The 25,768-nt window shown below is 42.2% G+C and overlaps 1 protein-coding gene across 1 annotated transcript; it reads right to left on the bottom strand.

Annotated features, from left to right (window-relative positions):
- Positions 1-8,235: 8,235 nt before the first annotated feature.
- On the bottom strand, positions 8,236-25,208 carry TOP2A (DNA topoisomerase II alpha). The gene is made up of 35 exons (XM_072111430.1): positions 25,038-25,208; positions 22,925-23,077; positions 22,746-22,836; positions 21,528-21,591; positions 21,288-21,433; positions 21,042-21,139; positions 20,237-20,449; positions 19,950-20,123; positions 19,756-19,857; positions 19,507-19,644; positions 19,279-19,417; positions 19,032-19,189; positions 18,746-18,871; positions 18,440-18,550; positions 18,245-18,350; positions 17,766-17,875; positions 17,568-17,660; positions 17,365-17,479; positions 17,158-17,279; positions 16,047-16,195; positions 15,718-15,949; positions 15,496-15,630; positions 15,203-15,403; positions 14,080-14,275; positions 13,609-13,700; positions 13,234-13,374; positions 13,054-13,137; positions 12,758-12,955; positions 12,357-12,492; positions 12,124-12,273; positions 10,838-11,000; positions 10,605-10,681; positions 10,331-10,483; positions 9,063-9,250; positions 8,236-8,950 (listed from the first exon to the last, which is right to left on the bottom strand). Exons 1-35 carry the CDS (start codon positions 25,056-25,058, stop codon positions 8,801-8,803), a joined length of 4,725 nt encoding a protein of 1,574 aa, XP_071967531.1. The 5' UTR covers positions 25,059-25,208; the 3' UTR covers positions 8,236-8,800.
- Positions 25,209-25,768: the final 560 nt, after the last annotated feature.

Raw genomic sequence — 25,768 nt, 5'->3', positions numbered from 1 at the left:
AAGTGACCCCTTGGGTCTGCTTTATCCAAATTTTGTACGAATATAACTATGACCAGGAACAGATTATGACTGCCATGGTCATTTAGCCCCCTACTTTATTTTTGTAGGTTTAACCTTTATTGCGTTTTTACTGTACCAGAACCAAGCTTCTTGGGAAAGGAGGTGAAGTCTCTTCTGTTGGCTTTTAGTTCCCAAGTTTAAGGGCCAATGAAGGACTTCAAAAGGTCCTGGAAGGGTTATTTTATACATGTGTGTTAAGAACATACATGTATGCGGATTTCATGCTGTATCCCTCTCAATGTTATCTTTACAGGGCAGCATTAAACCTGATGGGAAGCTCCCAGCTGCCACCAAAACCACCCCTTAAGATCCGCTTCTTACTGGGACATTGAGCATGTTTCCCACGAAGATAAGACTCAGGATAACAAAATAACACATTCTCTAATTCACTGTTATTATCAAAAATACAGCCATTCACTAATATAATTCCAACCTGTCTCTATCAGTTCTGGTGTATACAATTTACAAACAGTAAATCTCCTGATTTTTATGGTCGGCCAGGCAGATTCTTCTCATGAATAGCTTCTCCTGTCTGCAGGATGCAGTGTGATCTCTGCCCTTTCCCCTCCATTACAAAAAAAGCTCACACACAGATACTACCTGCCTACAAGCAGCAGCAAGCACAGACTAACTCTACGAGCTACAGATAAGATAAGATCTTTATAGCAGGGGAAGGAGGCATGTAGCAAAGCTGACTGTGTGTGTGTCATTGTGTTTTATATCCATCTCCTGTATCTCATCATCTCTCATCTCTGATGTGTCTCATTTCTCTTTTTCTATATTTCAGATACTAGTGAATGTTTAGAAGCTAAACGAAAGTGTATATACACCCTGATAATCTAAGCACATTGTCAGCACACAGCATTTCACAGAGGAATCATGAAGTGTCTGCTTAGAGAGTCCTCACCCACACTGAATTTTAGACTGATTATCACTGAGTGATAGGAACTAAAAGAGCAATAAAACTAAGTAAAATTGTAAAGTAAGGCGTTAAAAGTTATCTTTATTGTGTAAGCATTTTGAGACCTTTTTCTCATGGACAAAGCCCTTTAAGAAAAATTGTAAAGTGACCCTTCTTAATCCAAAAAACGCATAATGGAGCCTACTCTTTGTATAGCTTTTCTTATCCCTCTCCCATCTTCCTTCTTATCTGTAAAATGGCTTCAGAATTTTTGTGTACACCGAGTTTTGGTAGTCTGATATACACCCTCCTCTTCTGTGCTGGTCCAGGCGTGATCATGAGTAGGGGTCCTCAAAGTACCAAAGACAAAGTGCAGAGAGTAGTCTGAGATGTTGGTGGACATTATACAGAAGTGAAAAGCGAACAGGGAATCAAACAGACCACCAAGAAACAGGGATTTTAACTATGCATCACACATTCACATTTTTACTGTAAGCTGGAGGGTTTCTTCAGTGATGTGCTGCATTGGTGAATTATGCACCGGAAAGGAGTATGAAATGCTACAAAACCAGAGCTAAGGGTAATGAAATAGCGACACCAAGTGGCTGAATTTGAAATCTCATCACAAAAGTAAAGCATAGTTTATTCCAGAAAAAAAAATTGTCCACTGATATAAATTCCTCAAAACGCCAAAAATTAAGCCGCACCATCAAGAATAGCGTATAGGGCAGGAGGTGCTGCAGTGAAAAAGCAGAACCCAGTCCTGGAGAAAGCACACCCTGGTCTCTGGAAGACATTCACCTTCTGGTTGTCGAAATTATCTCCAGGCATTGCTAGGATGGGACAGTCACATGAAGTAGCAAAAGGTGTACAAAGTGATCTGGAGAATAGATGTGTTGTTACCCCGGGAGCGGCCTTCATCAAGAGATCATCCAGGTAAAGAATCCCAGCATCTGTTCTGGAGTTGAGGAGCATTGAAGAAGCCATTATGACCCTGGTGAAGACCCCCAGGCAGTAGTAGCCTGATAAAAGGGCAGAGAGACAAACATGTAGGGGTCATATAGCATTATTCTGTAATCCCGGATGTCAACAATAAGATTAATACCTATGAATAATGTTCTATGTTCAATTAAGCTTAAAGGACATCAGCCTGAGCGCCTCTGGGCCTCCCCGACTTTTAATTTATGAACCCCGCACCGCTGCAAGCCTCCTCCTTCTAGGAGTGAGCACACACCCCACTCTATCCATTGTAATTCCCCGGCCGGGAGCAGGAGGAGGCTTGCAGCAGTGTCGTACATAACTTGAAAACCAGGCAATCTGAGCGGCACTTGGGCGTTGTCAGCCTGAGCGCCTCTGGTTCTTTTACAAAGTTCTTATTTCATTAATAAAGATACAAGAAACTAAACTAGTAGTGGCGAACCTATCGCACGGGTGCCAGAGGCGGTACTCTGAGCCCTCTCTGTGGGCACCCAGACCATCGCCCCAGCATAGAGTTCACCAGACAGGGCTCAAAGAATGCTGGTCCCACGATTCTTCCTGTACACAGGGACCCTGGAGAGAAGCTGCAATAGTCTCAATTTGCCCTCCTCCTTTCAACTGCGTTGGTGTCCTCAGCAATAAGTGCTGCCTAAATTGCTGTGCTGGCACTTTGCCATAAATAAGTGGCTTTTGGTTGAAGTGTTGGCACTCGTGATCTAAAAGGTTTGCCATCACTGTCCTAGACTGAACGAGCAGTCTAATTAGGACACTCTACCACAGTAAACTGGTGGTCGATGTCCTTTAAGCAGTAATTCACACTATTTTCTTTCTACGCATACCTTTTACACAATACAAGTTACATTGTGGAAACTCATCTCTGCAGTGAGCCAGGAGTGTGTAGTCAGCACCAATTACTGTGAAATCCTCAGTGTATTGTTCCTGGGATCTATCTGTAGAGGTTATAACCGGAAAGGACCTTAGAAAGTTCTTAGAATGATAAGGACAGATGGAACTTCAAGTATTCCAGTGATACTCAGGGAAGTTTGGCTGCCTGGTCCTATGCGAGGGGTAATGGGTGGGAATAGTGTAGCCATACACATAGTAGCTATGGAAGGTTCATTAATAATAATAATCTTACCTTTTCAATGAATAAAAAGACTGGAGAAAACTAATTACCAGAAATTGTGTTTCCCTGAAGCACGACAAAATCACCAGAGGGACAGGAAACTCCTTACCCTACATAACCTATAAAAAGGTTGAAAGTAAGAGGGTGCTGTCATGGTTCAAGAAAACACAATTACTGGTTAGTTAACGCGCTGTAGGCGTGCATAATTAGTAGCTGAAAAAGTGCCCGACGCCAATTAGCATATTTTAAAAGTGGATTTTTTTTTGCTGAAATAAATATGTTTGAGCACTATTCAAGATATGACCCAGACTCCGGGCAGCAGGCCTACAAGTAATTGTACGTGGTTGAAATCTTGTATACCCCAGTGGTAGATTCCTTTAACACTACGGATAGAAGCAATTTTGCTGTGAAATTTCGGAGCTACCTTAGGAAGAAAGGCTGGATCCGTGACTAATGCCACCATGTCATATAAGATCTTAGTGTATAAGAGAGGGCTGAAATTTGGCCAAGGTAATTGCCAAGAGAAAAACTGCTTTAATAGTGAGCCATTTGTCTGAGATTTTGCTAATAGGCTCAAAGGGATTTTTAGATAACGGCCCAGATATATTATTGCGTCTGCTCCAGTTTTTGTTTGTTTTTGGATCTATCAAATAAAGAACCAAGGGTGATTTGCAGAAAGGACACAGATGGTGATGAGAAAGCGTGCATTACTGCTTTCCCCTGCAGGTCCTAGTTTCTAGGAGAATATTACTACCCGGAGGCTGCAGGACCTGGGATGATGTCATGATCACATGACCTGCAGGGGAAAGCATTGCACAGAGCTGTACTACCTTACTAGTGAGGGGGAAACATGATCGGGGTTAAGGTAGGGGGAGATCATTACTGGGGGTAAGTGTGTGCGGCACATTACTGGAGGAAACTGTATGGGGCACATAACTAGGAGTTAATGTGTGGGGCACATTACTGGAGGAAATTGTATGGGGCATGTAACTAGGGGTTAATGTGTGGGGAATATTACTGGGGGTAAGTGTGTGGGACACATTACTGGGGGAAACTGTTTATGGCACATTACTTGGGCGTGTTCACATGTGGCACTATGACGGCCTCGGTTTCCAGTTAAATGCATGTGATTGGTTACGAGCACCTGGTGTCTTGTATTGTTTAAATCCAAGGCAAACGTGTGAACACAGCCTTACAATATATTGGGGAGATTGATCGGGCACAGATCAGATTAGGTCCAGACTACCAGATGAACTGCTTCTGGCATCTCAGTTATGATAGCATAATTCCCCTTCAGATTTTGGATTGGCACAAAAGGATGAAAGAATTATATCTTATGACCTGTGAAAGGTGGTGGAGGCCAGTTCCCAAATTCATCTGACTAAGGCTACATTCACACACATGTATGGGGGACATATATACGGCCAACGTATGTACGGCCGTCCCCCATACACTTCTATGGGCTCACAGCATGGTACGGGAGCGGCACCGCCCCGCAGCCCGGGAAAAGATAGGACAACGGCAGTGTGCATGTAGCCTAAAGCCACTACGAAGACAGATCCTGTGAGGGTAAAGACATCTTACTGTGGGACATAATATGGAGACCGCTTTTATGAACCTATCAGCCCGGAATATATGAAATTGCAATCAAGAAGACAGAAGGTTTAAACCACTTTCCTAACCCCTTTTTGAAGAAAATCTAATATCAGAGAAATATATGAATGTTCTAAATCTATTGGGGATTCAAATATGAAGGATAAAAATGATCTGCAGATGGTGAAATAGAATCTGTAGGTGTCACCTTCTTTAGAGCTACCCTTACTTGAGCTACCCTTACTTGAGCTACCTCTTACTTGAGCCTCTCGTTGACTGTTTATGTAAGCAAGGGATGAACAGTTGATGGTTATGATTTTCAGGACTTCAAACTTCCTGAAAAACTGGACCTCTTAGTTGGGTTCCCAGACCTAAGTGTCCATGTTCTATAAGAACTTCCTTACGGAATCAGGAGAGCCCCTTTTATATAGTCCAGGGGTCTAACCACTAGACCAGTGATGGTGAACCTTATAGAGACAGAGTGCCCAAACTACAACCAAAATCCACTTATTTACTGTGAACTACCAGCATGGCATTGTAAGCAGTAACTTATTGGTTCCTGTTCTTCCACAGTATACAATTGTATCGGCCCCTGAGGCCACCAATGCAGTTGAAAGGAGGGCAAATTCTGACTATCATTGTAGCTTCTCTCCAGGATCACCCTGTACAGGAAGAATGGTGGGTCCAGCAGGATGACCTCCAGAGATAATGCGGTTCTGCCAACACCTTCTCACTTTTCCCGCAGTTCAAAACAGCCAATAAAGTGTCACTTTAAAATAGCGCTGAGAGAAGCATCTCTAAAGATGCCTGGGACTGCACGAAAATTCAGTGGATTTGGTCTTGTTTGGGGAACTGTGTCCTGTGGTGATGGCCTGAGTGCCTGCAGAAAGGGCTCCGAGTGCCACCTCTGGCACCCGTGCCATAGGTTTGCCACCGCTGCACTAGACTGTCTAGCGAGGATTACAGCCTACCCCATTCTAATAGAACACAGGTTCATTGGAACTAAGCCCAGGTACAGCATCAGCCCCAGGAGGGACATGGCTGGCCTTAGAACACAGGTGGTCTTCTCTAGATTTATTTATTTTCCTATAAAAACATTACACTTCTGACAACATTGCAGGAAAACTTCCTTTTGATACAAAAAATAGTACAGAGGAATGGATAGGGCCACCCCCCTGATTTGCTCTCCCATTGTGACCCCGATTCCTGGAGACAGACAGAATGCTAGTGAAAATCCTTCCGGGGTTTAAACCCATTTTCAGATGCGTTTTTAAACGGAATGAGAACATATGCTTAAAAACGGACCAAAAACACCATATGTGGCATCACCCCAAATCTGTTATTATACAAGAGATTTTTTCATATTCTATTGTATGCAAATCTACTTTGACATCCTACTTTCAATGTCAAGTTTAACCCCTTAAGGGTCTTTTCTCTCGTTTCTCGCTCTCCACCTTCAAAAATCCATAACTTTTTCATGTTTCCGTGTACAGACCTGTGTGAGGGATTATTTTCTGTGTAAAAATGTTTACTTCTCAGTGACGTTATTTATTATTACATGCCGTGTACTGGGCAGCTGGAAAAAATTACTCCAAAAGTGGTGAAATTGGCATAAAATGCATTTGCGTCACTTTCTTTGTGGGCTCAGTTTTTACGACTTTCACTGTGCGCGCCAAATAACACCTCTACTTTATTCTTTGGTTGGGTATGATCAAGGTGAAACCAAATTTATACAGGTTTTATTGTGTTTTAATACATTCAAAAATTAAATGAATATTTAAAAAAAAAATTATTTATCACCATTTCAAATAACTTTTTCATACTATAGTGTACGGAGCTGACATTTTAATTTCTCCTATTTTGAGGAATATGCAACCTTTTGAGCACTTTTTATTACATTTGTTATGCAATATAAAATTGTGTAAAAGTAGCGCATTGGACATTTTGGCGCCAATTTCCGCAATAACCGGTTTTACATTTTAACAGATGGGTATCACCGCGACTCAAAATGCCCTAACATGTTTGGGATTTTTACTGTTTATTATGTTTTAGAGAAAGAGGGGGGGGGGGGGGGAGGGTGATTTGAATTTCTAGGTTTTTACATTTTTTTCAAAACTATTTTCTAAACATTTTATTTACACTTGTAGACCATCTAGGCTACATTAACCCTAGTTGGTATAATTGTTCCTAGCGTATACTACTGTATTGCAGAATATGGAATTAAACACTAATTACAATGTGCCACTGGCTGCAGAAACCAGACAGCATCAGTTCTGACAATTTTGTCATGGCAACGGATCACCACTCCCCGATGTTGTTTGGGGGAGAGACGATCGGAACCGGTATTGGCAGGGTAATACCTGCAATTGGTGCTAGCCTGTGAACCCTCCTTATACAGCAAGAGCAATCCTCTTCACCATGTGAGGCACAGTGCGGTTTCCTTCAGGGAGAGGGAGCCACTGAGACTAGGGGGGGGGGCGAATACTCCGGATTACGGTCTCAGGGGGAATCCCTCTCAGGTGGTGCAGTCATGGTGAAAGGGGAAAAACTGATCAGACTGACGTGATCTGAGCGCAAGTGTGAAAGGGGCCGTAGACTGTTACCTCTGTCAAGTTTGTGTTCTTGAGTAAAGGAACCCCGTGTTGATATTTCACATCCCTTGTCTCAGTGTGATCCCTGGAAGCCGCACGACCATCTACCCGGGGATCCTCACACACATACACCAGGATTGCCCCAGGGTGAACCAGTTGCATCAATCCGCAACATTTTCCTCTTTCTTGCAATCCAGCTGGTGACTGGTGAGATCTATTAATAGGATCATGAGGAAATAAAAGGACAATTAAAGTCACTGATTTGACATATAGGTAATTAAAGGGGTTGTAGAGGTTATCAAAAATTTTATTTGCGGATCCCTTGCCATGCGCAGTATTCGTATCCAGCATGGAGCCACCCATCGCTGTTTGTATAGAGGTGCTCACCTGCGTTAGGTTAGGCTACCTGTACACAATGAGGACATGTGCTAGCCTTATTTTCTACAGCCAGCACACATCCTCAATGGCCGATCATGTGCAGTGCCATTAGCTATAACAGAGTCTGCCTGAAACACAAAAGAAAGAGCAGGTCTTAATTTTGTTCTTTTTGGCTCACGGGATACGAACAAGAAACCACGGGATCCTTGTTTGCGTCAGGTACAGATAGCCCCAGGGTGTAGCAGGAACGCACCATTTTTAACGTAATATGACCAGGTAGCATCTATACAGAAGACTGCTATAATTGGTGGCGTCATGCTGAACAGGAGCACCAGAGACGAGTACAGTATAACTATTTTTATACCCCCTGTATTTAAAAAAAAAAAAAAAAAAAAACAAACACTAAAAATGTTAAATTTTCTGTTGTCCCCCGTTGGGAAAGGGGTCAAATAAAGCCATGTCTGAAACAGGTTGTTATATAAACGCTTAGTTGCCACATTTTCAGTCTCTGCATTGCCATAGGTCGTAAAGAGCCCATTTGCTAACATGGGAATCAATGAACGAACTGAACTGCAACTATATCCATTCTGTATAGAACCACCACACCATAGAGTCCTCTGTCTTTATTTGAAAAACGTAACAAAAAGGTAAGAGACATATAAACTGACAGACAACATAGAAATATATGCAAGTGCCTTTCTCACAAAACATATGTACATTGGATGATTAAAAACCTGGATCAGTGAGAGAATACACAGCATTATACAGAGCCTCAACTAACTGGCTCACTAAACACAATAAAGCAGCCTCTCCATTGTACAGAGCAAAGAGAGCTACAGGGCAACAGAGTTAAAAAATTTATCTGACAAGATAATAAAATCCGGGCGACTTTACAGTATCCAAATAGCAGAGAACAAAACAAAACTTCAACAAAAGCTGCAAGCAGTCTGAACACCCACCGTGACTGTGGCGTCATTCTGTAGGAGCGGGTGCTAATAAATAACTTGGCTTAAAACCCAGCAAGCTTAAAACTATATTTAGATTTTAAGATACACAAATGTCACTTTTTAGCAGAGCGTCATGAGAGAGGCCGATAAGATCTCCCTTTGTGCAGTTCTATTGAAAAGTTAATAGCTGCCTTCCTTGGAGTTGGAGAAAAGGTGTGGGGAGAGGTTAGAACATGTCGTCGTCATCCGAGTCCACAATGTAGGTGATGGGTTTCTTGGTACGAGCCGTCCGGGATCGAGCTGGTGCAGCGCCGACGCCAGCATCAGAATCAGAGAACTCGATATTGAAGTCATCGTCGTCTACGGGTTTTGTTTTCTAAAAATAAAAAAATAAATTTTAAATGGTGTAGAATAGCAACATTTTACAAGAGACTTGGACAAAGCATCACACACAGCGTACAGAACAGGTTACAGTGGGAAGATCTTACCTTTGCAGGTTTAGCTTTCCGCTTCACACCAAAATCTTCATCGGAGTCCGAATCAGAATTCTTCCTTTTGCGTGGTTTAGTTGTTTTCTTGGGCGGGGGCAGGTCATCATCAGAACCTACTTGCTTGGCAGCAGTAGTTTTGGATGACTTGGGCTTAGACATTGCTTCCATGATGGATGGCTGTTTGTCTGGAGAGACCAATGTGTTTGTTACAAGAGAAATCAGTCATTAAGACACATTACAGATGTTTGTATGGATAGCACCTGCTCAATTGGTAAGTTGCATGGAGTAAAACTGGTAGAGATGACAGAGAGGAGGACTATCCCCTTAAAGGACATCTAGCATCAGCTAAGCTGAAATTATTTTATACCATATGCAAACTAGCCTGTGAGGCTCTGCCAAAACACAATTTATGCACGCCCTGGGGTGGGTGTTACAGTCCTGAGACCTTTCTAAGAGTCTTCACGGGCATACAAAGTCCTGGGAAATGGAGAACGCGGGGAGGGAACGGTGAGGTTAGTAGTAACCCTACACCATTAGCCAAGATGATGGTAGATGTCCTTTAAACAAACTATCTACAGGGGGTACTAGCCCATCTGACTTGCCCTATACAGAGTGCATACTGCGCAATAGATTTTTTTGGGATTACTTGTATTGCATATCCCAGAATGACATGCCTGTATAGGGACAGCTCAAAGAACTTGCAGTCCCCCAATCTGACAATCACCAGACGTCCCAGTGGGTCAGCCTCCCACCACAATCAGATATTCACCCTTTAAAGGAAATCTATCATTAAAATCCATCATGTCAAGGGCTCCTGAAGGCTCCTGGGGCATTAACAGAGCCTGGCCATGCTATAGCTTCAAAGGTTACAGCACTCCCCCAACTACAGAAGGCAGAGGTAGGGTGAGACAACCAAACAGCCTGTAAAGCCAGAGCTTGGAGGGGCTCAGAGCCTGTTTGGCTCATTAGCATAATATTACAAGTTGATTTCAGAAGGAGGCCACAAATAACAAACCTAAGATTACCACCGTCATGGAGGTTGGATCGATGTGCTTGTTTTTGATGGTAGACTTCCTTTTAGATGCATAAATAGGATATTTTTACACAAGGCTGTCCAACTCTGAAACATCTTGAGGAGGAAGGAATGGGGGGGTTGCAAGTTCTAGTTAAAGGGTACATAATATTAACTTCTGAAGATCCTTACAAGACCAGCCAATCAAGGCACAGCTAGAAGTGCAAATGAATATTGTCTAGGTGTAGCCTACCCTTCTTTGCTGCAGTGGACTCCGCCTTCTTGACACGTTTTTTAGGGGCAGGTTTTTCCACAGCAGCTTTCTCGGGTGCGGGATGTAGTTTTTTCTTTGTGGCTGCTGGTTTAGATGGGGCTTCATCATCACTGTCCATTGCAATGGATGGCACTAAACGAAAAATTCAAAGTAATCATTAGGAATATTCATCACAGCAGATTTACCCGTCTTTACACCCCCTGGAACACGTGTGCATATCACAGGGTTGATGATGTGACAGACTGCTTCATACCTGGTTTAGGAGGTTCAGGGTCTTTTACAGGAACAGCTTCTTTAACTTTGTCTGGAGTAGGGTCTTTCTTAACCCTCCTATTAAAAAGAAAACTCTTGCTGTTAAATTGAACCTGTATCAAAACACAGCATAAATATAAAACGCTTCACATGACCACATACATATCTCATGTCAATGTATGATAACGTAATTATATCCAAGTTTAAACAATCATTCCGCCATTGGGTACATACTTGGCAGCAGGTTTGGGCTTTGGTGCAGGTTTTGGAATTTCAAATGACTCATCGTCTGAAAGTGCGCAGGGGTCAAATGCAGCATCACTGTCAATATCGCTGTCATTATTTGGCACATTTACGCTGTTGTCTTCATCAGAATCCATCACATATTTCACATTTGCTATAAAGAAGAGAAAAATCCACCTGTATGTTATACACCTGTGGTGTTATTTAACCCGATCCCGCTGATGCCCTTTTAGTTTTCAGGTTTTTAATTATTCTCTCCCAACCAATTTTTTTTTTATTATTCTGTGTACAGAGCTGCACGGGTTGGTGGATGTCTTGCTTTCTGCATAACAAATTGTACATTGAAGCAACAGTATTTATTATTTCCCCCACGTGTACTGGGAAGGGAAAGAAAAAAATATCTGTACCATTTTCTTGTAGGGTTGGTCATTACGGCCTGCACTGTGAGCTCAAAAAAACAAAGTCTCCTATATCTCTGATCAAAGACAGAGATAACAAAAATGTATAATGGCTTTAATGTGCTCCAATCTAATTTTAAAACCTTCAGTACAAAAAGCGGTGTTTCGGACATTTAGCTGCCATTTTCCATTTAAGGACGGAAATAACTAGTTTTATATTTTGATAGATCGGGACTTTTGAGCATGGTGATACCTAACATGATGCTGCAATACAGCTGTGTTGCAGTAAATGGGGAATTTACTATTGATCTGTAAAAGTGCCTTCAGCAATGTCAGGTCTTGGAGTCTTATAAAGACTACAGGCTGCCATGGCATCCAATAGTTGGTACCAGATGAGGTCACATGGATCAATGATCAAAGCAAATATGGTGGCATCCATGCGCACCTCGCGACAGTCAAATGGTTAACACCTGTGATTGGTACCAATACAGATCAAACTAGGCTTGTACGGCAACAGGCTCAGCCAGTGTGCCCTCTCCCTGATCCCTTAACTGACTTGTGCCATACTAATATTTTATGCAAGGAGAAGATGACTCCTTGCATTAATTATCACTTTGATGTCCTGAACCCTGTTCCCTGGTACTGTGGTCAATCCGTGAAATATAGCCACTGTATTGCATGAATGACTCATGGACCAACCATAGTTGGCAGTTTTAGCCCGATAACAGAAATAAATTGTTTACAGGCAATATCAGTATATTGGTGATAATGGACGTGACTAGATATGAAAGAGTTACAGTATAAAGAACACATAGCCAAGGTAATAAATTGTCTTCAAAGACTGACTTCAAGAAAAATATTGATATAGTAACAGCTTACCGGCAGCTCGTCTTGGCTGAGCAGCACGTGGAGCCAAAATCTCTGGTTCCGAGTCAATATCTGAATCCATAAATGCGCTCTCTTTTTTCACAGGCTTGAATGGGAGGGTTGCCTGCTTCTTGCCTCCTTTGGCTGCCTTTGCTTTAGTACCTGTATATAAAAGTATGAACAAGTAAAAACTACTGCAATGTGAATTTAAAGGGAAAAAAACCCCACAAAGACAAGGCACAAACCTGGCTCAGCCTTCACTTTTTTGCTCAGTCTTTCAGCAAGAGTCATGCCCTCTGGACTACTCTGTGCACTTTTCTCTGGGCTGTCCTCCTGTTGATCATCATCTCCAAATTCCATCTTCTTCACAATAGATTCATTCTTCAAGGGGCAGGGGGAAGGAAAAAAAAAAAAAAAAAAAAAAAAAAAAAAAATGAAATAAGGATTCTACCTCCCCCTTTCCAGAATAATTAAAAAATAAATAAAGGTTTGATTGATTTGCAGGAATATAGTGCGACCACTGGAATGTACTAGGATGTGCCTCATTTAAACAAATTTAGACATTCATAAAGTAGGAAAACCAAAACTTTTTTTTCAAAAGAGCCCATGATTTTTTTTCAATGAATTTCCCCTTTAAGAAACCAACCTTTATTCTCTTTTGGATCTTCTTTGTAGCTTCTACTTTCATAGCTGTTGTGACCCTAGGAATGATCCTCCTCCCGTGGGGTGATGGTAAGATCTCCTGTAGCTGCATCTTTTTCACCTGAGGTCGGCCACTCTTGCCTTTCACCACCTTGCCTTGGAGGGAAAGCTGCTCATCAGCACGTTCCTTTTCTTCGACACGCTGTAATTTTTAAAGCAAAATAGATTTTTTACCAACCTACTATTTTACATAAAGTCATGGACAAATATTTTAGGCCAAATGAGCCAACGACAACTTACATCCAGTTCTTCAGCAAAGGCAGCAAGGTCTTCTTTCCAAAGATCGGATGGAGACTTCCTCTGAAGATCTTTGAGCTCTGCAATCTGATAGTGAATACAATGTACAGATGTGGTACTTCATATTTTGTATCAAATAGGCTGATGTGTCAACCAAAAGCAGCAAAGAGCTGGGGATCAAACCTTGGCATCTCTCTGCTTGCACAGCTCATCTTTCTTTTCTTTGGTCAGATACCACATGGGCATATTGAGGAGATAGTTAAAATCTGGTCCACTAGTTGAAGCTTCAGTTTCTTCTTCTTCAATCAACTCGCCAGCTTCTTCCTGCAGAGAGATTAATATAGAAATGACATTATGTGACAATTACAGGATTTTTTGAATTGAACCAAATATCAACCATAAAAATACAGTCCCTATTTTATTATAGCCACAAGTGCTGTATTACTTTGGCATGTAAACACAACCAGATGCTTTCACCTGGTGAATATCCCAATTACACTACAGTTCATCTGCATCATTCTTGACTGTCTGAATAAATTAAAGAAATAGACATTTTACCTTTTCTTGAGTTTGCTTCCAATTTTTCACCGGATCAGAGTCAAATCCCCTCTGCACTAACATCTGGATGAGCTCTTTCTTTGGCTTGTTTTCTAGGTAGAAACACATGCATATAAACTTACTGCACAACTACTTGAGCATAAGTAGCTCAATGTCATCTGAAATTACCCCACACGGCTGTTTCACATGATCGCAACCTAGAAACCCACTCCCTTTAAACAAAGCCTAAAACTTACAGCAACTATAATTACTGCTGCAACCAAGATGCCCCAACTAGTACAATAGTGGAAAGTACTGCTGATCCGCAGCAATATGTGCTTAATGACACTTCCATCTATACTATAGAAAGGGAGTGAAACATGAGCACTGAGCCATGTAGTGACCTGGAAACTTTCATCAGTATGTATATTAAAGTTTATTTCTGTCCTAAGGAGAGAAGCCTGGAATCATTATCTTTTTTTTAACACTTACCAATCACTATTTTGCCCTCAATCTTCTCCAGGATGAAGCGAGCCTGATTGCTCAGCCTGGAGGCCTCGGCGGTCAGCATCCCCAGCAGCCAATCCTTCCTTAGGCCATAATAGCGGAGACGCAGTTCATAAAACTCACGCAGAATGTCAAGAACTGTGTCATATTTCTTCAGGCATCCAGTGTGATCAAAGAGAACCTGAAAAAGAAATCTCAGGTAAGTACAAAGTAATCACCTATACAAAGCAAACATATCTGCAAAGTTGCTGCCTTATAAACTACAGGCGGTCCCCTACTTAAGAACACCTGACTTACATACGACCCCTGGACTTTGGTAATTTATTGTACTTTAGTCCTAGGCTACAATAATCAGCTATAACAGTTAACAATGGTGCCTGTAATTAAGATTTATTGTTTATCCTGGTTCTTATGACAATCCAACATTTTTTAAAATCCATTGTCACAGAGACCAAAAAAAAAATTTTGACCGGGGTTACAATAATAAAGTATACGTTTCCGACTTACATACAAACTCAACGGGAACCTACCACCAGGAATCTACCTATAAATGTAGATCGGGTGGTAGGTGGATCAATAGGACGCGAGGATAGCCCTTTTAAGGGCTAATCCTCACGTGCCCGCGTTGTTTTGTGAACTTATATTATCACTTTATGCTAATTTTGTTATGCGGCTTCTGGGGCGTAGAGTAGCGACAGCTGCGCCTACGCCCCAGTAGCCACTTTACCCCTCCTACCCACAATCTTCGGCGCGCAGCTCCTTGCAGCTGCGCGCCCTCGTCCGACGAACCTGCCGTCTGCGCATGTTCGACAGATGAGGGGGCGCAGCTGAGTAGCCGCGCCGGGTAGCCACAGCTGCCGCTACTCCACGCCCCCGTAGCCGCATAACAAAATTAGCATAAAGTGATAATATAAGTTCACAAAACAGCGCGGGGACGTGAGGATTAGCCCTTAAAAGGGCTATCCTCACGTCCTATTGATCCACCTACCACCCGATCTACATTTATAGGTGGATTCATGGTGGTAGGTTCCCTTTAAGAACAAACCTACAGAGCCTATCTTGTATGGAACCCGGGGACTGCCTGTACCTGGAGGTTCAGTATACTCACCATTGAGTTACAGGTAAGAGGGGTCTGAAGCTTAAATACTTTGTGCAGGCCTGCAGCTTCAGCCTCTGCCAACTTCTGCTCAGTCATCTTAATGATGAACCTGACTGTGGTGTCCGTATGATATTCCTTGTAGTCAGTGATAAGTGCAGGAGTCTTTTCTGTCCCATTTAACATAGGTTCAAGCACAGATTCCTTGTAATTCTGGGGAAAAAAAATATTTGTAACAAAATTTAAGCAAAAATGAAGGTAGAATGATTCAGTTTTTTTACACCAGGTGTTTACACTGTAGGTACCTGTGTCCACGTCCTGACTGGGAGCTCAGAGATTTCAATAGTGGTTGAATCCAGCACCGAAACTTCACCGTGGATTATGTACTGGTTGGGACCAAGCTCTTGGATAATGCCTTTGAAATTCTTGTAACTTGGGAGCTGGTTAAGACAAGTCATATTTGTTGGGCGATATTCCCTTAAAAAGATGACCAATTCCAACAGTATAGGCATTTTAGAATTACTCACCATTGCCTGAGGCTCCTCACCATCCAACATTTTCCGAATATTGTTCACTATCTCACGGACATCATAATTGGGAATTTTGCAAGACCAACCAGTGCCAATTCCTTCTGCACCATTCACTAGTACAGTGGGTATTATGGGGATATACCACTCAGGTTCAACCTTCTGGTTATCATCATAGATGAACTTCAGAACACTGTCATCAACAGCGGGAAAGAGGAGACGGGCAAGTGTGCTGCAGGGGAAAGAACACAACAACTTTGTAACCATGTTACTATTCATAAAAAAATAAAAGCTACATGTAACATATCTATATTATCATTCAGTATTACCTTAGCATTGTGAAGATGTATCGAGGGCTGGCAGCATCTTTACCACCATGCAATCTAGTACCAAACTGCCCAATGGGTTGCAGGAGGTTTATGTTGTTGCTGCCCATAAAGCTCTGAGCTAAGTTGATAATGGTCATCATTAGAGAGGCCTAGTAATAAATACAGAAATTTAATTGAACCTGTAAAATGGTAGAATCTCTTAACCCTTTACACAGAAAATAAAGATCTGGTCATTATGAAACTTGAATTGTAATTTCATGCAGTTTTCCCCCTATGCATGTACTCTCAACAGAATGTCGGTTAAGAAAGATTCTGCCCCATGAACCACTCGAGCAGAGGAAGCACTATATAAGAGTTTCGAGAACTTCTTAACAGTCCTAATATGAATCAACTCTGGGTATGGAAGAATAAAACTCAGCTTAGGAGGGAGTGGGGAAATACTATAAATGATGAAGAAGTTCCATATACAGGTTGGACTGTTAAAGAGGACCTGTCACCCTTAAAAACTGCTGTGGCTATAGGATTAAACAGACAGAATTGTGATAGTCGCAATCCGGGCCACCGCGTGCTGCTGGGATCCAATGGTGATCGCACGTACTCAGCTGGGCCCGGGAGACCGCCATGACGTAATTCTACATCAAGGTGTTGGAGCTACCCGCATCCTATGACGTAGAATTACATCAGGGTGCGGAAAGGTGTTATCCTACCGGGGCTAGAAATATCAAGTTCTCTAGCTAAAGTCAGTAGCTTTATAGTTTAAACTAGAACAGCAAGCAGACTGTGCCCCTCTGTGTAGTGGTCTGATCTGCTTCTATTCATGTGATTGGGGCCAGATCTGCAGTGACACCCCTTTGGACTGCTTGCAGCCCAAGTATCATGCTAGTGAACCCACCGATGACACCAAAAACCTTATAGGGCTGCAGACACAACCAGGAAAAGGACCTGCTCATGCACAGGGCTGTGGAAACCACTGACATGTGCATGAGCTCATAGAAAGCTATTGCCCAAAACAACGATTACATGGAGAGGTGCACATGCAGCTAATCCAGTGTGGCAATCCACAAAGAAAATTCTCCCGCAAGCAATGAGAAAAAGTTCTTGAAGGACTTACCTCACCATGATGATATGCTGACATTTCAGCGACAGACCCAGCCAACTGAGCAACTTTCACTTCTCGCTTATCATTTCTCTTGAAACAAGTGAACAGGACTTTTCTCTGACCCGGCTTCAAACCTATTGTCATACATCAGAAATATAAGTCAAAACCTACATCAGCATATGAAACAAGATGTAGAAGACTAACTAATTACGTTCTTACCATCAACCAAGGATGGGATGGAACGTTCATTGTCAGAGTTTGAGAAGAGAATCAGCTCTTTGTTAATAAAGTCGTTGTATGTTAAGTACTTTGTGCTTTTTCCGTAAAGGTAATCCTGTATGGAAAAGGTGAACAGTGATTACATTTCTATGCAATTCCAGCAGTGCCATAGAAATACCATCAAACAGAGTCAGAGACCATACCTCTGGCAAACCATGAAGCCTCCTCTGCCTCCTGTCTTCCATGAAATTTGTCAGCCATTCTTTACGGTCATCAACCTTCTTCTTGCTAAAGGCCTATATGTTTTGGAGGAGAAAAGTGGTTTAGTTCATTATTAGTCTTCAGGTTATCTGGGACAGCATTGCAGGAAGAGGTTATGATCACCTGTATCCATGTCTTACCAAAGTGATCGCAGCATCATCTATGGGTCCACTATATTTAAATGGAATTCGATGTCTTTCCATATCTGCAAAATATTCTTTTGCTTCCTTAGATGTGCTCGTCCCCAGACCTATAAATGTAAAAGGTTTTACATTTAAAAAAAATAAATAAATAAATAAAAAATTCCCTTTTCAGAAAGAAATGGAGGATATAGGTCTAAGAATAACCAAAATGCATTCAATTAAAATTATAAAGCGGATTTCCAGGTTTTTACTACTAATGACTTATGCTTATAACAGGTCTACAGGTGATCGGTGAGGTTGCAACAACCAGAACAAACTATGGAAGCAAATCCAATTGTATGGATTCAGAATAATCTGTCAGCATATGCTTCACATGTGAATACAATTACACCACAGTGAGAAACCATCCACCACAATAGTAAAATGATGGTTCTTACTTGCCTGCCAGCACTACCACACAGGGTTTTAGAACAAACCTTTGTAGTACTTTATTTTCCAGGTCTTGTGACTGTCAGTGTTGTTCTTCCATTCCTCAAACTCAGGGATACTGTAAAAGGACAGCTCCTGCTTATTTTTAGAAACCTGTATGGAAAGGGGCAGAGGGATAAGATATACATATAGCACAACAGAAGTCTGCACCTACAAGCAGTACAAAAATGCCAATATCCAACCTTAATGATAGGAGTGATGAACTCTTCCAGAAAACAGTGTTTCAGCAGAGAGGGCCAATTGTGATGGATGAAGTTGATCAGCAAACCTTTGATATGGGAGCCGTCTTGATCCTGTAACAGGTACCAAATTATACAATCAGAACTCTTGTAGCACCAAGCCAATAACCACTACTCAACACTGTGGTGAGTCAAGTATATCCCCCCCCCCCCCCCCAAAGACCCATTACATATAATCCACCTACATTAAACACCTTAAAATAGTCCACAATGGAACATGTCTAGCCACTGCCAGGATGGAGGCCTCACCTGATCTGTCATAATCATGATCTTTCCATAGCGAAGACTCTTCAGGGACTCCGCATCTTCATAATTTTTCTTATACTGCAGACCCACGATCTTGATAATGTTGTTTATCTCGGCATTCTCCATAATCTGAGCACAATGTAAAAGGTATGCGCATTAGGGAAAGTTACTAGTGAATTGTAGCTGGAAGGGTTTCATTGGCCAATTCCAGAAAAAACAAGTAAGCCATGGCTGCATGTACACAGATGTCGTTACATACCACTAAATGATTTAATAACGAATAACTCACCTGCTTGTGTGAAGCTTCCCGTACATTGAGCAGTTTGCCCCTCAATGGGAACACACCAAACCGGTCCCTTCCAACAACCCCCAGGCCAGAAACAGCCAATGTCTTGGCTGAATCTCCTTCAGTAAGAATAAGTGTGCAGTCTCCAGAATGCTTGCTGCCTGAATTAGAAAATAAATAAATCTTTCATTTCCCAAAGAAAAAGCTAAATTTTATTCCCATCATTTTGCAGTTCGCTGGGGACAATTACCTGCATCATTAGCATCATCCAGTTTGGGGATGCCCTTGATCTTTGTGTGCTTCACTGCAGAGCACTTCTTATTCAGCTGGGATTGTGCTTTGAACTTCACCCAGTTTAAGATGCTTTCCACAATACCACAATTTGTTGCCTGAAATAAGAGATTGAGAAGACATTAGTAATAGGATAATTCTTATTACACTCACATCCACCATTCTCCAATTTTTTAGCCCCACTTACGGCTTTAATGAATTTTTCTGACAAAGCACATTTGGACCCAAAGCTCTTTGACTGCAACGTCATGTTCTCCTTGGTCTGGGAGTCAAAGGTGGGATTCTCAATCAATGAATTCACAAAGAGCCACATGTGGTTTTTCACCTGGTAATGGAGAGGAAAACAAAACAAAATTGCAATAAGTACAAATATCACCACATCTTTCACTTTTCCCTTCTATGATTTTTTGTGAACGTTTCATAGTAAATTACTAACCTGAAATGGCTTCACTGCAACACCACCCTTGTTCTTTTTCTTGACAACGTCAATAATTTTAGCGATAATCTGATCACCAACGTAGTCAACATGTCTACCACCCTATGGACAAAAGAAAATAAAAATTGCATTAAAAGAATGGTCAAACCAAAACCTTGCATATGGTAGATTCACCACTACTTTAAGAGGCAGACCTTTGTGGTAGCAATACTGTTGACAAAGCTGATTTGCTGGAAGCCCTTTTCACTCATGGTCAAACACACTTCCCATCGATCATTGACTACTTCATGGATGACTTTCAGAGGGTTACCCGTTTCATCCACTTTTTCTTTGACATACAAATCAACGTAACTGCGGAAGCCTGATACCTAAAAGAAAAATTAGTGTTTTTTTGACTGAAATGAACTTTTTGGCATCGCCTAATAAAATCAAGTAAAAAAAAAAAAAAAAAAAAAAAAGGATAAGTGAACGCTCAACTTACGGGGAGTCTCTTGCCGTTCAGAAACACCTTGACCCCCTTGGAAGCTCCAGCTACATCATAGGCTCTCCGAGACATAAGTGCAACAATGTCTTTGTCTAAAATCTCCATTTTAAACTTTCTTAGATCTGGTTGAAATGTAATGCAGGTATAGTCCTCCCCATCAAAAGGTTTGATCTTTGGCTCTGCAGTGGAACCCATGTTATTGGACCAGCTCTGTTAAGGAAACAAAAAAAGTATAAAAAAAAAATATAAAATCAGAGGTAATGGAAGTAACTGCCTGCAGATTGTCTACAGGCAATTTAAACAGAACTTATGTGCCTCCATTCTTATCTGTATTTTATCTGGCATTCAGAAGGCACAACAGGGTACTAAAGCCTCATTTCAAATGTTTAGTCTCCCCCCCCCCCCAATTATTTAAATCTAGGGGCTCGCACACAAACGCGTGCATTTTGTGGAAACAACCATATGTTGACTAGATCACATGTGATGCCTGGGTCCATCATCATATGGAAATATAATACAAGGACGTCCTGCCTGCCAGTCGCGTCGGCAATGTAACAGTAAAGTCCAATACACTTTGTGGAGGACATGCGCCCGGCTCCACATACTATATACGTTTGTGTGCATGAACTCTAATATAGCAAAAATAAACCAGCACAATAAAAAAAACAAACAGTGATACCAAGTTTTTTTTAGATCCTTCCTTTACCCAGAATGTCAAGAGGATGGTTGTAGGATGCATCAATTGCACATAAAACACATGCTCCTATGACAGCAATACCAAAAGGGTGCATGTAATACCTACCTGTCTAAACACCTTCTTGTATTCCCTACATGCAGTTTCCACAGTAAACTTCGTACTGAAGATATTACACAATTTGGCGCCATAACCATTGCGACCCCCTGTATAAAGAGAATATTGAGAACTGTTGCTAAAACACTGTATGTAGCATTATTACACACACTTTCATGCAGAAGTTGAACAAAATTTTAAAACGCACAACACACACATCCAATAAGTCATTTCCAAGGGGAAAAAGTGCGCACTGACCTGTAACTTTTTTCTCATCATCATCATAGTTACTGGAGGTCAACAACTGTCCAAAGATGAGAGCAGGGACAAAAACTTTCTCCACTTTGTGCTCAACAACAGGAATACCTTTCCCATTATTCCACACACTGACTGTATTGTTTTCCCTACAAAATAAATATTGGTTTGAAGTAAATAAAGTCTGGCCACACAACACATTGTATTGAGATTAACAATGGAGAATGTCTACAAGTTACTTACGGGTCAATTGTGACCTTGATGCATGACATTGTTGGATCCCTTTGCTTATTATCAGCAGCATTTACTGAAAAAGGAAAATAAAAAGTTATTGGCAAATTAAGTATTGGATTGTACTTCTAAGCTCATCAAGAACAAGCCAAGTATTACCCTTTACATTACAGTTTAAAATATTCACCCTTTCTCACAAAACTCTGCTTAAAGGAAACCTACCACTTGAAGTGGCAGGTTTCAGATGGAAATACTGAGCACCGGAGCTTATTTTTGTTAGTGTTTTAAACTGCTGTATTGCGGTTTAAAACACTTTTTAAACTTTATAGCAGGCGCAGGGAGGTACGCGCTCGGTGCTTACCATGCGTGCGGCTCTCCTTCACTTCCTATATAGCCACGCGCACGGTAGGTTTCCTTTAATGCTGCACCTCCCTACTTCTCATCTCTGTCTACGGCCCAACCAGCGCTCTACGATCTCCCACTCACGTCTCCAGGACTTCTCCAGAGATGCACCAATTCTCTGGAATGCCCTTCCCTAGTATATCAGACTAATACCCAACCTCTAAAGTCTCAAATGTGCTCTTAAAACCCATCTCTTTAGGCAGCCCATCACACTCACTAACCGCATGAAACATCAACTCTCTCTTTACTAACCCACCCTGTGTCCTCCTCCCGTCTGTTATCCAGCAAACACCAGATATATACCAAGCTCCAGGCTTCTCTGCAGTCCAACTGACCTTGGACTTTTCATATAGGATGGCGGCCGATTGGACTTTTTATTTATTAAATTATTTTACTCTGCTCTCTAAGAAAGAACGGCTTGACCATTATATGAGCTCTTATACTTCTTGTGTCATTCTGGAGCTGGCACAAGGATCTGGATCCCTCATTGTATTTCTGCTGGGAGACGCTCAGTCAGAAACTCCAATGGCGGCACAAAAACTTCACCCCTAACTGCGGAAATCGCTAAAGCATGAAAGAGCAATTTTGCCAGGTAAAATAGACATTAAAGGAAATCTACCAAAAGAATCAAGCATGATAAACCAGGGACACTTACTCGTAGTTCCAGGCACCTTGCTGCAGTAATCTTCTTATATTTGTTATACATGGCCTCCTTCCAATACAGTGGTTCTCAACCAAGCTAGTGTCTCTGGTTTATCATGCTTGAAGGCAGATTACCTTTAAATTTAGAGGAGCAGTGTGTGATCTGTAACGTATGAAGGAACTCACCTAAGATTTCATCAAAAATCTTATACAAGCCAGGGACAAAGGTCACTTCTCTGCAGTTTAGTCCCTCGTCTTCATCAAACACCCACATTTGCTATAAGATAAAGAGAATTAGTTTATTTCTTGCCTGTCAGCAGATGCTTCCATTCTCCTACTGATGCACTTGAACTCTATATTCTCACCTGTGTTACAGGCTCTACAGAGCCAATGTAGGTATCAGGACGGAGCAATATATGCTCCAACTGAGTCTTCTTTTGGTAAATCCGCTCAACGGAAAGGCGCTTGTTATCAGCTTTCTTCACTTTCTCCACTGTGGTCTTATTGTCATAGAGAGGCTGGAAGACAACAAACAGCCATGAGATAAGAGACACCCAAAACTTATGCATCTAACATCAACATGAAGACTGATTGAATCCTGGGACAAACGGGGGAAGGGAAAGGGGCATCATTAGTTAGTATTATATATGGGGATGGCTGTGAGATAGGGGGCATTATATAGTGAAACTGTTGATCTATATAATTTAAAGAGGACCTGTCAGGGCACTAGGAGCTGCTTACTAAAGTAAACCTCTGATAACGCTACTCCATAGGCCAGTGGTGACTGCTGAGCTTCATGCGGCAGTCACAGCCCCCTCATGTATACACCTGACCACCTACAGCGCGCTCCGGCGTCTCCCATGGTACAGCACGGCAGTGTTTGTTAGCGTTATTGGGAGGTTTACGGTTACACGGCGGGATCTGTTCTAGCACTAGGTGCTGCTTACTTAGCATCTCCTAGTGCAGTTTTTACAGGTGACACGTCCTCTTTATCTTGTTTTTCGAAATAATCATATAAGTAAGGCTGCATTCTCACGAATGTGTGCCCCCCCCCCCCAGCCGTGCTGGAGAGGAGGGGGGAGTAGTGCTGCTCACCCCTCTCCTCAGGAAATAGAGCAGTCTATCTTTTTTGCGGCCACTGTAGTGAGCCCATATGGGGCCATATATATGTCCCCCATATGTTTATGTGAATGTAGCCTAACTGGGAGATGCTCGAGTATACCATGATGTACAGGAAGTTCCTGGGTTATGAAGAAAATAGGTATATTTTATAATTGTACTTTATTTTTGTCCCAGTGACAATTAGATTTTCAGAAATGTGTGGGAACAAAGCTTCACCAGAGATCACAGTGGGCAGAGAGGTCTGTTTGTAAGGGTACATACACACATGTATGACTGCCCGGCCATAGCTGGGTATACGGCGGTGCGCTGGAGAGGAGGTAGGGTGACCCCTCCCCTCTTCATAGAAAACACTCCCGCATACACAGGGAAAGATAGAGCATGGCGCGTGTACAGCGCTGGGACACCTTTGCTGTCTATTAAATGCAGCCGCAAATTACCCCCCCCCCCCCCAGACAGTCATGTGAATGTAGCCTAACTAGGGGTCGTCTGTAAGTCACGGGATGTTTTGTACACAGCGGTGTGCTCAGCCGGATCTAAGAGGGAAATGTGCGGATTGTATTTTGAGGAGACAACCTGGATAAAAAAAACCAAACAAAATAAAAAACTACTTGTCAGCGTACAACAATGAAGCTTTATGTTGTACTATTTATAGAGAGGAACAGCGAATGCTTATGGGGAGGGGGTGACATCCGCCATCACACTGCTTCTCTTCCAATAGAGGATTCCCCAAACCACAGAAGACACACATGGGCTGTGCAAATGCTTTTCAAGATAGAGGGCAACAGAGCACAGGCAGACTGGTATCTCTCTGTATAAGGTACATACAGCACATCTATCTGTATAATCACATGTCTAGAGCTGAACATGCTGGGAGTTGCAGTACCACACACATATGTATATGTGTAACCAGACGTATATGGGTGAACATGCCGAAAGTTGTAGTCAAAGATCAACAGTCACATGTCTAGGGGTGGACATGCTGGGAGTTGTACCATTACATCACATCTACCCATGTATGCTAGGAGTTGTAGTACCACTTATATCCTCAATACCAAGACTAGAGATGAACATGCTGGGACTTGTAGTACCTCATCTAACAATCGCATCTCTTAGTGCGATGCTGGGATCTGGAGTACTAAAACACCCAGCCGCCTGTTACTGCACTATATACTAGGTGCAGCTATACTATAGCCTTCAGCATAAGCAGCAGCCCCTGCCGACGACAACACCCCCTACAGGAAACACGCTGGGAGTTGTAGTGCCCCAGACTGCAGTCATATAAGGGCTCCGCCATGGCAGTGTGGTGTCACTACATAACGCTGGTGTCTAAACGTATATAAGAGAAGCCGCACTCACTTTAAGCGGTTCTGTCTCCATGTTGAAAGGTTGAATGATACCGACACCAGCTACAAATCCTCGGCACTGCGCCCACGACCCGCTCTTGTCGCTCCCTTGCACTGTACTGTGTTATGACCGTTAACAACAGCAACTTCAAACCTTCGCGAACCGCCGAAAACCTCCAGCCAATCCGCACTAACTCCAAGATCGAAATCTCCAATCACAGCACAAGGAGGCGGAGTTCGTATAAACGCGCCAATCAGCGCACCAGCGGCTTCCGTCGTTGCAGTTTTCTTTTCGTTAAAAGTCTTCTGTATAACATAAGCCAATCAGAGAGCCAGTCGTAATGACTGACGGAAGAAATGGCCAATCGAGTGCAGCTTATAGTGCTGTATGAGGATGTAGTGTAAAGACGCCAGTGTTTATACTGTACTTGTACTTGTAAAAGTATCAGATGAAGAATACGGGGCAATGTGATATATAAACGTGACTAAGATGTCATCAATTATCATCCATGTAACTTCTTATTAGCAGATTACAGCAAACTCATAGCTATATGTGCACAAAGTCTGTGAATGGGAGTAAGTTTCTCATATGCAGGAGTGTTGGTGATTGTGGTCCATCCTTTCCTGCAGTGTTCTGGTTTTAGATAATGGGGCCGCATGATGGATCATTAGGAAAGGTTAGTTCCCGAATAGCCTCCTGGTTAGTGGATAGAGCAGGGATGGCGAACCTTTTGGAGACAGAGT

This window comes from Engystomops pustulosus, chromosome 6 (genome assembly GCF_040894005.1).
Source record: "Engystomops pustulosus chromosome 6, aEngPut4.maternal, whole genome shotgun sequence".
In the NCBI taxonomy this organism is placed as follows: domain Eukaryota; kingdom Metazoa; phylum Chordata; class Amphibia; order Anura; family Leptodactylidae; genus Engystomops; species Engystomops pustulosus.
This window is presented reverse-complemented; position numbering and strand designations above follow the sequence as displayed.